At 37.2% G+C, this 15,358-nt stretch overlaps 1 protein-coding gene across 1 annotated transcript in view; it reads left to right on the plus strand.

Moving 5' to 3' along the window:
• PDGFC (platelet derived growth factor C) overlaps positions 1–12,000 on the plus strand; it is a 151,670-nt gene extending 139,670 nt beyond the window's left edge. Inside the window, exons 4-6 of the mRNA XM_068404159.1 lie at positions 3,710–3,917; positions 9,492–9,709; positions 10,397–12,000. Of these exons, the coding sequence (XP_068260260.1) occupies positions 3,710–3,917; positions 9,492–9,709; positions 10,397–10,513 (543 nt within the window). The 3' untranslated portion in view covers positions 10,514–12,000. The remainder of the gene's footprint in view (positions 1–3,709; positions 3,918–9,491; positions 9,710–10,396) is intronic.
• The last annotated feature ends 3,358 nt before the right edge of the window (positions 12,001–15,358 follow it).

Raw genomic sequence — 15,358 nt, forward strand, 5'->3', positions numbered from 1 at the left:
CTGTTAGGGGAGATATGATATAGTTCTGTAGAGTAAGTTAGGTGACGCCTGCTATAGAATAGATGTAGATTTGACAGATAGCTACTTCAGTGAAAGATCATCTTCATTGTCTTCATCAACATTGCACAGCAAAACAGCTAGAGCTTATTGGTGGTCCTCCTTTGAGGCTTTCACATCACTGTTCTGCAGTGAAATTGCATCTCTGAGACCTACAGAGTACTGATGTCGGTAGCACTGTACAGAGAGTGACTTGACAACATCAGTTTGTGTCAGGCATTCAGAGGGAAGCAAGGGTCAGAGTAGGAATGTCAGGAGAGACGTAGATTAAATTCGAGGCGCATGGATTTTTATCTGACATTATTTAATTGGAAGGAATTATAATAGAAGTAACAGACTTGCTATAAGGTGGTGCAAAGCTCCATTTAAGAAGCATTTCAGCATTTTGAAGTTGCAACTATGATGCTACATTTCAGAGTTATGCTGAAGTTTTGTATTTGCTTGTTCTAAAAGGTATGTCATCAATGAAGTTGAGTGCCAATTTCTTGCATTAAGTCATTTCTCCTGTTATCTTCAAAAACTTACTGCAGGTGTAAACATTGCCTATAGAACACAAAAAAAACTTTGAGAGAACCAAGTGAAATTATAAAGTGTATAAAATTCCAAGATGCAATTTCAGTCAAAGGAAGGAGTACCATTTATGCTGCACTGGAGGTTCTGTACAAAAGGTTTGGATTATAAAATAAGTAGTACCTATTAGCAAGTAAAAGCAATATAGAGTATAATTTGAATTACCATTTATATTCAACAATTTATCAAATAGAGATTTCATAAAGGTATTATGTTATAAATATAAATTACAGCTTTTTTAGCTTTATGATATCAATTATCTTTAATCTTTGGAACATTTTAACTGTCATTTAAGTTGACTAAATTGAGAGATTTTTGGGAAAAACATTCTTAATGTTGAGATTTTAACTACTGTATTCTAAAACGTTCATCTTTGAAGTTGTGCAATTTTGCTGTTTCAGTTACTTTTTCTTTATGTTTTGGCTTGCTGTAAGAATGATTGGAAAGTGATGACAACTTTAATTGTGTTACCATTAAGCACAATGATTCACCATTTCCTCATAACACTTTAACTCAGGTAAATGCCTACTGAATCCAGAATAACATAAATCGATGGGTTAGTTCCTGTATATGTATTGCTAAGCGTGCATGTTCTAGGTTGTAAATGTGGAAATAGATCTGTTTCATTGGCAACAAAAAATCCCAGTAGAAGTGAGACACTGAAGTAAATTCTTCACCTGGAAACAAAATGGAAGAATTTTTTTTTTCTTCAGGCACTAGTTCTACCATTTGATCCTTATTTTGTTTTTCACCTTAGCAAAATCCTACACCTTCAAACCAGGAAATGTGACTGTTACAAATAATTGTGGAGAAAAACAGGAAGAAAAATTTTGGAATATTTTTTTTTTGACCATCTGAATTATAGTGTCACAGAACTATTTTGAAACTCGCTGAGTAGTGTGTTTTGCTAAGAGCAAATATTTAAATTATAGACCAGAATCTGTTGCTTTATTATCATAACCTAATAGATGGATCAACATGTTATTATTTTTAATGTGGCCAGTGGAGAGAAGAGGAAAAGAAATATTTTAACTTTTGAAATCCACATTCATCCAGAATGGGAAGAAACTACTTCACTCACTCTGTTGGAAATTCTGCTAGATTAGCAAGATGAAAATATGATAAAGTTAATAGTAGCAGCACACTAGATCTACGTTTTGTATTATTTTTGCAAGACTCCCAGTTAAAAAGCAGCACAAATCATTCTAGTGACTGCATCTTGAAGATGGAGAGAGAAAAACTCTTGAAGCAAAAAATAGGAAGGGCATGGTGGTTACTTCCATTTGCTAACCTTTCAACTACACATTTAGCTGAAACCAAAAATGCATATTTAGTAGAATTGAGAGCACAGAAAGGAAAATATAATTATTGGTATGAAATACAGCTATCACAGACATATGTACTTTAGAAAACTGCTCTTTAGTAGGTAATGTTGCAAGGATTATTTTATTAAATATTTTTTTCCTGCATAACTGTTACGTTTATCATCAATTTCTTTGACCATTTTAAAAAGGTAAACGAATACAGTTTATCTGACATTATAGATGGAAAAAATGTATACACTTCACATTAGAGTACTGAGAGTGCCATTTTGACACTAAGTGGTATGAGGATTTTTAAATATATATAAATGTATATATAAAATATATATTAAATATATATATATATGTAAATGTTGTGCAGTACTAACAGACACTGCACAGGGAAGGGACAAGAGGCATGTTAGTTCACTTATTGGAGGAACGTTCAGTCCTTCATTCTTAATATTATCTTGTAGGATTGTTGTAGGAAAATTCAGCAAGGGACCTCAGGAGGTCTGTAGTTCAACCTCCTGCTCAGGGTAGGGTCATTTCTGAGGTCAGACCATTGCTCAGGGCTTTATCCAGTCAGGTGTTGAAAGCCTCCAATGATAGATACTGTGCAGCCTTGCTGGGCAACCTTTTCCAAAACCTGACTGTACTTATAGTGAATAAATTTTTCCTAAATCTTATATGGACCACACCTGAGAGCAGTGATGCATGTAGCATGGCACATTTAAGTTTGAGATTTCTTGTCCTTGCCATCCCCTAAATCGGCAGTATGTTCAAATCTTTCTTCATCCTTCTTACATGGTCCAGATCAATTGCTCTAGTGTAGTACTGTGGACATAAAGTCTGTAGTGAGTCTGCCTCTGTAAAAGCCTAAAGAAACTTACGGTGGTGCAGCAGCAGCTTCCTGCTTAGGCTTCCCTTCCCAACTTTTTTAATTATTTTGAAAATACAAATCAATGCATGATTTTTAAACAGATTGTGGAGTGAGCAAAACCAGAAGTCTCACTTTGCTTGAATTGCCTGTCACTGAGTACACCTGATCTAGTGAGTTTGTCAGTGAGATTGGTGCTGTGGGAAAGTACATAGAATTTTCAGTACTCAATTTCAGCATTTAAGTACTTCTGATATCCTTGGGAACATTTTTTTTTTCTTCTTAAGGGAAAAATAGTTATAGTAATGCCAGATATTGTTATTACACTGTTAATTATTGTTTCACCAGAAGCATAATTCTTAGTACTGTATGAAACACAACTGGTGCTTTTTTTCATCTACAGATGAGAGTGGGAATACATGCTATCTTTGTACTAGGGTATGTTCATATTTTACATTGGAATACAAGAAGACAAAGATTGTGGCTAAGTTTCATAGGAAAGGCAGAATGTGAAATGTGTGTTTCCTCAGATTTCTAGAGGATTACAGTATTTGTCTGTAACGGGGCCATATTTTCAAATCATTCTTTGTTCACTTTCTAAAAATCTTGTCCGTCACTCAGTGAACTTCTTCAAAGAACAGGTATAGTGGCATGCTATCTTCAAGTCCAGAAATGTAAGGAGTCGGAAAACTGTCTAGTGGAAGTTTGTTTACACTTATCGCTGAAGAATAATTAGGTACTTTTGACTCTTGCCATGTGTCTTATTAGGTAAACTGTACATTGGAAACAAACTAGCCACTTATAAACTTTCCCAGCTATGTAACTTCATAAAGTACAGCACTTCATCAAAGCAGATCCATTAACCCTCTGATTGGTACTCTTCTTTTGGCTTTGATTGCAGCACCACACAGAAGCACCGAGCCCATCATTGCTACCCCCATCAGCTTTACCGTTAGATGTATTAAACAATGCTGTTGCTGGATTTAGTACTGTGGAAGAACTTATCCGGTACCTTGAACCAGATCGGTGGCAACTGGATTTGGAAGATTTGTACAGGCCTACGTGGCAACTTCTTGGAAAGGCATATATTCATGGGAGGAAATCAAGAGGTAAATTACTCTTCTGTCTGGCCTTGCAGCTTTCTATAGGTGTGTTTTCTTAACAATGAAACAGTAATTAAGAGCATTCTTCACCTTGAATTTTGGTTCCAAGAAAGGAATATGTTAGAAATACAGCAGAGAGCATTGTTGTTAGCTATTCTCACCATTATATTATCTGAAAAAGGACAATAACTAAACTCAAAACTTTAAGGAATTCAGCAGGATAAAGTAACAAAGGAAGAAAAAATAGAAGCAGACAGGGTAGTTTTCTGTAGGGAACCTGGGAGATTTTTATTTCCACAAGGTAGCAGGGCATCTTGGCTGGGTGACATAATCTAACTTTGTGCGTTTCTTCTTTTACAGAGGACAAAACCTCTATTTTTCGATTTGGAGTAGGTAATTTCTTAGTGTATCATGTGAATGATTGGTTTATTTCCTTAGAATTGTTCCAGTCTTTACCCCATATGAATTGAGAGCAATTAGCTAAATGTTTCTCTTCCATGATACCTCATGAAATCGCTGTGTCCATGTCCAGTTTGATCATGCAGTTGTCAGCTTAATCAGATGTAAAGTAGAATATGTATTTCAAGACTTGTGGAGCTATTTCTTGTTCAGCAAGTCATTTTCTTCCATCTACATTTGACATTCATGAATTTTCTACCACATATCATCCAGATGCTGCCCAATATTTCATGTTTATAGATTCCATGTGGATGGATAGCATGCAGGCAATACCTCCTTCCTTGCCCACTAACACCATGAAAATGAAAACATATGAGCATAACTGAATAAACTCCTCTGTTGACAAACGTAAGCTAGATTATCATGTGATCAGCAAGAAAAGGGAAGAAGTAAAATATTTCATAACTCAAATTTAAGTTTTTGACAGGTAGTTCTTGGATCAGAGCCTAAAAATCAGCCCTTCTACCCTACCTGTATTGCTACAGCTATGCACACATCAACTAAATCAATAGTCAAAGGGAGGAGATATCTTTAAAATCTTTCAACAATGGACCATGCCTTTCAGATAGTCATTTAACACTTTCCTAATTAAGGAGATTCAGTATTTGCCAAATGTATGCCATAAGCATACAGTAAATGGGAGAAAAACAAAATGTAATTTGTGAAACCTTACATAAACTAAAATGCAGGTGTTGGATAACATCTCTATAGACAAAAGCAACTCCCTGCAAGACATATCTTAGAAAGAAACTATCAGAGTAAATCTTTTAAAGACTTCTAATTAGGTGCTGAAATAGATTTTTCCACTGAATAAACATACCATGATATTGCCACATTCGTCTTTAAGAGACCACCCTCAGACTGCATTACTGAGCGTGTAACGTAATAGCCTGAAGCGGAAAATATGTCCAGTTGATATGACATAGTATTAACTGCTAGGTCTATTCAATAGATAAGGAAAGCAAACCTTTTTTTTTCTCCTCCCTCCTCCTCCCTTCCTTTTTTAGTGTCATTCCTTCTAGTAGTATGTTTGCTGTATTTAAAAACCGGTTTTAAGAAACATTTGGGAGAAGTGCATACCCTAAAATGTTTGGTTTTTTCAAACTCTTTGATTCTATAATTAGATCAGTTTTACTTTTGCAATATTTCAGTGTAAAAGCTAAATTACTGTCCTGCTTTCATAGACAAATATCAGCTTACATCTAGATTAAATGAAAATGTAATTAAAAGTGTATGTTCCTTTATGTAGAGAAGAGTATTGTCCTCTACTCCCACTTAATCATTCATATGAAAAAGACTATATTTAGACAACCTAAATTCCACAGAACTTCTGTGTCTGATGTTTTCTCTGGATAAAATGCTTCCAAAAACTTCTAGCCAGGAAAGAAGAAACACCAAGTTCAGAGGCTTTGATGTCTAAATATAGTCCTAAATTCTTTTATAATATTAAACATTCTTAAAAATAAAATATATTTTGCTGTGCAAAAAAATGGTCCCATCACTTCCCACAGAAATCTATGCATAATCATTAGACCATATTCTGAAGTCTGCTTAAGAAGAAGACAAAAGTCACAGTCCAACCATAGTCCTTAGTAGATACTTTTCTCACATAATTATGTGACTTTTTTTTTTTTTTTCACTACTGGTTTGGGGTTTTATACCTATTGTAGGAGCCAGTATGAAACTTACACTCCCAGGAACATCTCCTAGGTGCTTAGGAATGAAAACCATCCTGCTGCTATCTGTGCGCACACACAAGTGCCTCAACCAAAATTTAATTTGTTGACTTTGAGAGCAGCATCCAGCTGGAAAAATGTTTTGGGAAAGAGGTTCCCTATGGTACTTGATACACACCCCAGAAGATGCCAGACAGTTGCATTGCCAATTGCAGAACACAGTTATTTTCAGGCTGGTGTGAACATGATTACTTCAATTGTATGTGCCAGTGAAGGCACACTTTCAAAATAGACTTTACGGTAGACCTACGTGCGTATGCATTTTTTTTCTCCCTTTTTTTCCTTCTTCCCTTATTTTTATTTTAGTAGTTCTCATTCATGTGCTACTGCAGAGCCTTCCATTCCTGCTGAGCTAGTGCTAGACAAAAGAACTTTGACTGTTGTGTCAAACATGATACATGAGTGGAAGCCCAGTTGAAGGAGTGTTTAAATGTTCACATTATAACAGGTACTGTAACTCAGTGCACTTGGGAAATCCACGTAACCTTTTATTGTGGTTAAGTAAACACTTTTAAGGGAATATATACATTCTCTCATCTAGCTTCGTGCCCACAGTGTGTTAAAATAAATTTTGGACAGACAGATACTCTTTGAAAAAATAACAGCTTCATTCACACACTTCAAAGAAGTGATTATATAAGCACTAGATAAATTTGCCACAGACCTTTTAATGAAATTGAGTTACATAAGGTAGGGCAAGGGTTCATTGTGAGATATAATAGCAATATACCTTAGTACATTGTAAAGCATGGAAACCAAACATGACATTTTTCATCTCTCCTGAAACCTCTTGTAACAGTAAGGCACACTAAAATCTACCTGCCAAGAGCTGATTGCCTGTTCTTCCCAGAACCTTTTTAAAATTTGGGTCTGCAGGTCTGAGGGGTTCAGTTCAAATTCATTTCAATTTTGTGAAAAAATGTGTAATACACTTGCTGCTTGTTTTAGTGCATTGACCTTTCATTTCTGTTAATAACTACAACTAGTATCAGGAAATGGATGCATTCCTCAACTGCTGCCAGTAGGCAGGAGGTGACAGAGAAGCACAATGCCACACAGGCATCTCTCTCCTGCTGGTCAGTGAGCTTGCTTGAAGAGGCACCAGTGCTCAACTTCCCTTTCAGTTTCTCATGGTGAAGGGCTGAGCAGCAACTGTGTTAGGACTCATAAGATTAACTTCTTGAAATTCGCTGTACCAAGCATGTCAGTCTCTGTAGAAATCTACCAGTAGGAAGTATTAGCAGAACTAGCATTTCTCTCATTGTGCTTTAGGCATTTTATCTGTATTCAGACAGTTCGCTTATATGTTTGAAAATGTAACAGGAGAAAGAAGTCCATTCCTATCCACGGTGCTTGATTAATGGAGGTAGACCTGTCCACCCGCTAAATGACTCAACTTAGAGCTATTAGCTGATCAGAAGAGCTTAAATAATTTCTAATTTCTCACAGTGAATCTCTCCCCCAGAAGTTTTGTCTCTGTTTTCCTCTGCTCCCTTCTCAGCTTTCTCCAAGGAATGCTCTTGCAGTGTGGGAGGCAGGCTGGCGTCCTATCAGTAACTTTATTGGAGTTATTACACACTCCTTGCTTTTAAAAATCAGATTGTTTATTTAGGAGCCTATGTTAACCTGATAGTGATGGAATGAAGTGCCCCAGCTTGGCATTCACTGTCAGTGCAAGCAGAGAAGAGGCTTCAGGGTATTTAACTGACCTTTCACAACAATAAACCCTTACTTATAGATGTCATTATATGGATATGGTCTGCAAAAGAAATGTTTGAAGAAACACAGAATGAAATTGCTGCCCAAAGACGTGCTCCTGGGACAGTACTAGTGAGCATTTCTACTAGAGAAATGCAGCTTCTAAATTCTCTTTATTTCTTACGCGTTTAAATAGAATTGAGAGGTATTATCTTGCCTTGATAGGCTGAAGTTCTGCTTGGTGACCTCTAGAGTGTCTCTACATAATCATTAGAGGGAAAAAAAGGTATTTCTCTAGAGGGTAATTCAGATCAGGAATGTACTTTGGTTTTATTTTATATCTTTTTATTCACAAACTGCTAGCAATAACTACAAAGTATTTGTGAAGTAATGTCAATGCACGGGGATTTTTTTTTCCCTAGTTTCTTCTTGATTTAGCTCAAAAACAGTTGGTTTAAAGCTCTTTTCTGCTTTGTTCAAGACCTCTATTTCAGTCATCTCAGTAGCCATATTATCATAGAGTTTTCTTTTTTTACCAGATAGAATACCCCTGTGAATTAGACATTACTTCTATTCCTTAATGGTGGTAGGTTTGGAGAGAAACTTCAGACAAAAGATCCCAGATTGTGATCATTATAGTCTGGCTTTTCTGAAAAAAAATGAAATTACATTGCTTTTCACCAAAGTAAAAAATGTATTAATTTTTTCACTAAACCAATCCCTTTTTTTTTTCAGTCTTAACTGCCTTTTTCAAAGCCTGTTATTTCTTGGCTGTGCAGCTAAAGTGAACTTAAAGGAGCTTGCCCTGGTTCAGGTCTTTACATGAGCTTGCTGTTCAACCATTGGCATAGTGAAACTTTAGTATGATACAGTGGAACCAGTTTATAGGGAAACTGGTGCCAAATATTAATATCTTTAACTTGCACTTCAGGTGAGGTGCTTACAAGGAGAAGCTGTATTTTATTTAAGACACATCAAGTGAAAATGAAACCTAGGGAAGCAACAGAAATTCATATATATGCTGCTATGAAGGAGGAAGGGAAAAATGGAGTATACTAATAGTTATATAGATAAACATACTTGTGCACTTATTTGTTGTTTGTACAGTATTTACTGATGATTACACAACTTCTTGAAGTTCTTAGTCCATAAAAGTGAGTTCCTCTTAGATATAGATGATCTGATTCTTTCTTATACTTACATTGCCCTGCAAAGAAGCAATAATTGAAATTTTAGCAGGGAAGAAGTTTGAATACTTTATGCAAATGAATTAAAAATATGTTTGGAGGTTTGCAGGATTCTTAATTGCTGTGTGTGTTTCTCCAATCCAAAATTAATATAGAATAGCAACACCTAGAGCTCAGGGTATGAGCGTGAACAACAGGAACTCCATTAGGGTTGATTTGATAAAACATTTATTGGAACATAGTAGTCAAAGCTTACTTTGTTTGATTTGAACCAGCTCTGCCAAAGTTATAAAATAATTGGTGAATACTCCTATACAATGATCATTCCATTTAGGTTTCATCGTCTTCATATAACTGCAGTATTATACTTGTGTGCTGAACCTGTACCCCCTGCACAAAAATGAAATTTCCTCAAGAGTTCTGCACTGCTGAAGTTGTTTTACCACCAGTGAAGTTGGATTAGGAATCAGAAAAGCACCAGTTTGTTTCTCTTTTTGCAGTGGTCGATCTCAACCTCCTAAAGGAGGAGGTACGGCTGTACAGTTGTACTCCTCGCAACTTCTCAGTGTCACTGAGGGAGGAGCTGAAGCGAACTGACACCATCTTCTGGCCATTGTGTCTTCTGGTTAAACGTTGTGGTGGAAACTGTGCCTGTTGTCATCAGAGTTGCAATGAGTGCCAATGTGTACCAACGAAAGTCACCAAAAAATACCATGAGGTACGCACTTTTTTGTAGATTTGCATGTTTGGAAATACTGAAAGGCAATTAAGGAATTTATTTTTACTATAGGAATGCACCAATATTAATATTTTTAAATTGTATGTATTGCACTTATAGTAAATATTTTTTTACCATTTTAATGAGGTGTTACATAAAAAAAGTAATATCTTGCTTGTTAAAATATTTTTCTGTGGAACTATTAAGTCATTCCTGAGGTATTTGTTTACTGGTGCAGTTCAAACACATCACAACCACACCTCCCTGTTCAGCTTTCTCTAGTGGTAGATGTGAACTTTATGAAGGAACAGATATCTGTCCATTTTCCATTGTTATAAATCTATGGCTAAAATTATTTATTATAGAATTATCTAATAATTCCATTGGGTTAACTGTACTATTAGCCCTTAAATAAAATTAAGTAGAAATATGAAATTGCAAGACTTTCTTCTTTGATAAAAGCAAGTATCTGTTCAACATCTTTTAAGCAATTTTGTAAAGGGCTTGAGGTAAAAACAAAAATAATAATTAGTGAGTGAAACAAATGGAGAAATTCAGTTGAGGAAAGCCTATTTATTTTAATAGGCTTCCTGTCATCCAGTGTGTTTCCAATGCAATCTAGCTCATAGTCTAGGTGTGTGATGAAGCACTTGATGTTTTCTTGATGCTTGGCTTCCTCTCCTTCAGGTTCTTCAGCTGAAGCCAAGGATTGGCGTCCGGGGATTGCATAAATCATTGACAGATGTACCCTTGGAACACCACGAGGAGTGTGACTGTGTGTGCAAAGGGAATACTGAAGGATAAACATGATTTAATTGTGCTGTTTTCTTTCAAAGCACATTCAATCAATGGCTGATTCTATTATGGGGCTTGTGCATTATCTCCTTCTGTAATCTCAGTTGTTTGCTTTGGGGATCTTCCATCTTCAAGATTTACAGTGAGCTCTAAAAAGAGGAGAAGCCAAACTGGGATTATATGGTGTGTGACAGCTCTGTTTGGAGGCCCAGTGAAAGGATGGGAGAAAGGCATCAATGAGGGATTTAAAATATATGTATTGTTTTTGTCCCCACAATTTTCTTGGCAATACATGGATTTATAATTTAGGAGTAAAAATAAAGTTAGAAGGCTCACATCATGGAGACCTGATCCTGCTCGCTGTCTCATTTCTACAGCTCCAGTACATCTGGCCTCTGGTTGAAAACACCTGAAATCTTTCTTTCTGTGTTCAACTACTCCTGTGTACTCTAAATCGAAGCATTCTCTGTTGTATAAACTTGGGTTAAAACAGACTGCCATGTTCCGAATTAAACTTAATTTGTCTAATGCTGGTAGGAAGGACTGGATTTTTCCATGTGCTCTAATAAAGCTCCTGCCTTTTAGAAAGAAGACTGGACAATAACATGAGCTAATGAAGCAAACATTGAAAAGAACAGCGCCTTTATTCTTACTACTATGGCTGATGATTTTTTGTTTGTTATTTTTTATTGTGTACATTTTTATACTCTCCTTTGACATTATAACTATTTGCTTTTCTAAACTTGTTAAATATATCTATTTTTACCAAAGGTATTTAATATTCTTTTTTTATTATAACCTAGATCAACTATTTTTTAGTTTTGTGAGACTTTAAAGCCAGATTTATACAGTTGGAGAAACAGAGATGTGGTTACAATGGGAAAGGAGAATGATCTCTTTGCAGTTTGTTGCTGCACAGTGAAAAAATACAGTTTTTTACCTGGATGCACAGTAATAATAAACAGAGATGTGTGGATGAAGCTCTAAGCTTGCTAGCTCCGTGACACTGAAGACATGAGAGACAGATGTTAGTGGTTTCAGAAGTAGTTTCAGAAGCTGACTGAAAATTCCGTCCCCATTCTGGCCTTTGTTCTGGTAGAAAAGAAATGAGCATAGATAGATGCATTCTGGCTTGTTTAACTCTTTAATTTCTTTAAAGTAGGATGATCTACAACATAAGAAAAGAAGCCCAGTGCCTTGCAGCCTTCATAATGCATCATGGTCATGTGAAGGCAGCCTTGTTAATGTTGAAGTGTATGGTTTTCCATTGACAGTTATAACTGTTTAAGTACTGTTCACTCACAGGATCATAAGGCTTTTCAGTACAGTGTGATGAACTATGGTTTTGTACTTCTGTACGTTATATTCTTTAACCAAGACACTTATCCCACCCTATGCCAATTGAAAAGGAAACAGTAAAGTATTTTGCTTGTAAAATGCTTTAACATTATGCCTAGTTTATTTTTTTGACTATTGGATTTGCAGATTGTAATGAATCACCAAATAAAGTAATAATGCTAATTTTGGGAGAATAAATGTTTCTGTGCTGTTGCATATTTGTATCTGTTCAATATACAATAACAAGAAAAGTTAGGGGGTGAAAACAGAAGTCTTCTGTTACCAAGACTTCCACTTGCTTTATTGATTCTGCTTTACTGTAAATCCACAAGAAGAAAAAGGGGAAAGAAGGAATGTGATGCTATTTGTATAAACATTCAAAATGTTCAAAATTCTGTGGATGTGAAGCCATCAAATTGAAATAACATCTTCTGTTATTGTTTCCATCGTGAAAATGAGTTCTGATGAAAATGTGGAGGTTTTTGCAAGTTGGTATGACTTTCTGATATAAGATCTGGAAAATTCTGAAGTGGCTTCTGATTTTGTCTTAGCTGGTCTGTTTTGCCCCACCCTCAACCTCCTACTGAATAAGAAAAATATCTGGTGTAAATGTGGCATATAATTATCCAGTCTGAACATTAACCCTGTATCAGAATGCAGAATTATGGTCACACGAGAAACCTGGTTTACTTGAATTTTGAGTCTGTGACCAGAATAAATAGTGTTTTGCAGGGATGTTGGGGATTTTTTTTTGCATTAATATTGTCCTTTTTTTTTGTGATTTAAAGAGCTTTTGAAAAGCAATTTCAGATAAAAGCAGAAATCATAGCCTCTGGCATCATAATTCAGCAGAAGAATTGAAAAATGTAATTCCATTACAGAAATTTATGCTGTAGGAAATGCAGGAGGTCTCATCCTCTCTGTAGACTTGCTAGTGGAAGAAGGCACGACAGGCATTTTGGGGGTAGGTATTTGGTGGCAGCAGAAGAATAGGGAGTTTCTGGAACAATACAGGGTATGGAGGATAATGTTTTCCAAAAGTCACAAGTATTTCTTCTATTGCTTCCCTCTGGCTTTGGCTCACTTTCTTCCTTGCCAATTTCTTGCACCAGTTTCCTTCCCAATTGCTTGCTACAGACCTGCATTTGAAGTCCTTATCCCTTTGCTCTTTACATCCCCCTTTACAGTGCTGTCTCTCTCATCTGATCCAAAATCACCATCCCTCCTGTTTGCCATCCTCCTGCCAAGCATTGTTAAGCTCTTTCCCTCCTCCTTGGCTCCGTGCTGAAGCTGTGTCTTCTCATTACTACTGCCTGGACTTTATTTTTCCACCTCCCCTCAGATGTTCAGGGGATTTAGCATTCTACCTCTTCCCTAGCTTAAAGAGCATGGATGGGTTCAGTTGTTTTAAAGGAGGGGATTTGGGAAAGATACCAACCAAGTGAAGCAACGGAGGGTGCAGTTTTCCTACTTTGTGCTACGTCCTCTGTCCTGCTGGGTAGAGCAACTGCGCCCCAGCAGTGGGTAACTTCTGCTGGTGGTGTGATGGGACACACCCCTACTGTGTCCTGCCCGGGTGCAGTAGGCTTCGTCTAGAGATCCTGCTGAGTTTGCCATGGTCTTTGCATCCAGAACAGTCTTAAAATGTTTTGAAGATGTCTTTCTGACAGCACAGGGGAGCTGCTGTTACAATAAATCGTGTTGGTGACCTCCCATTGGTGGGAAAGGGTGAGGTAAAATATGTGGGATGAGGGGAGAACAGTTGAGGGCTTGTGGGTGGGCCGGGCCAGGCCAGGGCTGCTGTGGGGAAATACAGCAGAAAAGGGCAAGAGAGAAACAGTGCTGATGACCTCGGTCTCCTGATCTGCTGACAGCTCCTAACTTGCTGACAGCCCCCCGCTGTGAGGCCTGTAGCTCCCTGACACCTTCCTCCCTCGGGAGGTTTTTCCAGCCCCAGGTGCAGGGCTGTCCTCAGCAGGCGGTGTGGGGATAGAGCCAGCCCGTGGAAGGGATGAAAAAGGGACATGCACGGTTTAATTGGGGTGCCTTGAACATTGCTGGTATTTGGTCTTAAACTTTTGAAAATATACTTGCTATAAAACTTCAGAATTGCACCTAAGAAATGTACTAATTACAGTAGGTACAGTTTTGTCATAAAGGGATTATTTCACACTATACTTACAGAAACAATTGCCTAACTCTACCTCTCCTTATTTGCTTAAAATTCCCCTATTGAGAGGTTTTAATTTGTCCCTCTGAAGATTTTCTTACCGAAAGATGAAATTTTTCAGTCAGGTGTTTCTGAGGAGCATTAACTTCTTGTGGCCTCGAGGTGAGCCGAGGCCTGTTATACCCACGGTTACAGACAGCATTCAAGAAACGCTCCTCTGAGGGTTCTGTTTCATTATTATTATTTACGTTCTGTTGTTGCTAAGAAAAAGTGTGGCAAAAACTAACTGAAGATATTAATCATGAATCACTAATGACGCAACAGTGCCTTTCAGAGTTACAGGTCATTGCAGCTGAATGCCAAGGATGGCGTATATGTAGAAAAAGATTGACAAAAGTGGGTAGAAAGCCCATAGTTTTCAATGTGGACTAGAAGTTTCAAGCTTTGATCTTACATCTTTGTAGACTTTTTTTAAATTGTTGCTGTCTATTTTAAGCCGTTAGTTGCTGAACTGCATTAATGTAAGTGTTTGGGAATAAAGATGGAAATGACTGTTTCCAATGGGCCTAAGCAGTGGAAACAGCTGAGTGGAATAAAGTACCTCCTGTAAAGAGACAAAATCCAAATAGCGTAGGCTGCTTTCTGCAGGTTTTATCATATTTCCAATAAATGGCTTCAGCTAAAAGTAATTATTCCCCTCAGAGGAATAGGTGGGGAGCTGCCGACTGATGGTGAGCCTTGTTTTTATGGATTCTGTAGATATTCACATTCCTGGAACCCTCCTGTCAGCCATGGCCAGCATGGGAGTGATGTGAAGCAGCACCAAAACTTCAGTCACCAAGGGCGTTAGCTGCAGATTGGTTGGCTCTTAAACTCTTTTAAGTTTCCTTGCTCTTTGTCTGCCCGGTTGCACAGGCTCATGGCTACTTTTCAGCAGAAGAGGGAGAAAAAAAATTGTGGATCATACAGCAGAGTGTGTGGAGAGGAAAGAACAGAAGCACTGCAGTAGCTACTGCATCAGCTAATGTAAGCTTTACTTGATTTCCTTTCTAATGGGTGTTGGAACTCTCATAAATTTGCAATTCAGATACTAGCTGCTTAAATAGTCTCATTTTGATTGCACCAAACTCTGGAAATAAAAACTGGAAACATTTCCTTTCTGTTTGCCTTCTGAAGATACAGTATTAGTGCTACTGTTAAAAGGTCTCTCATAAAACGTCATGCAGAGATGCTAAAAGAAACATGATTGCTGATTCTCATTCAAACCAAGCTCAGAAGCTAAGTAGATGGACGTACTTTTCTGATGCTGCTTGTGACGATATGATATTTAAATTAGTGTGAGTAAG

The sequence above is a fragment of the Nyctibius grandis genome, chromosome 6 (genome assembly GCF_013368605.1).
Source record: "Nyctibius grandis isolate bNycGra1 chromosome 6, bNycGra1.pri, whole genome shotgun sequence".
NCBI classification, from domain to species: Eukaryota; Metazoa; Chordata; class Aves; order Nyctibiiformes; family Nyctibiidae; genus Nyctibius; species Nyctibius grandis.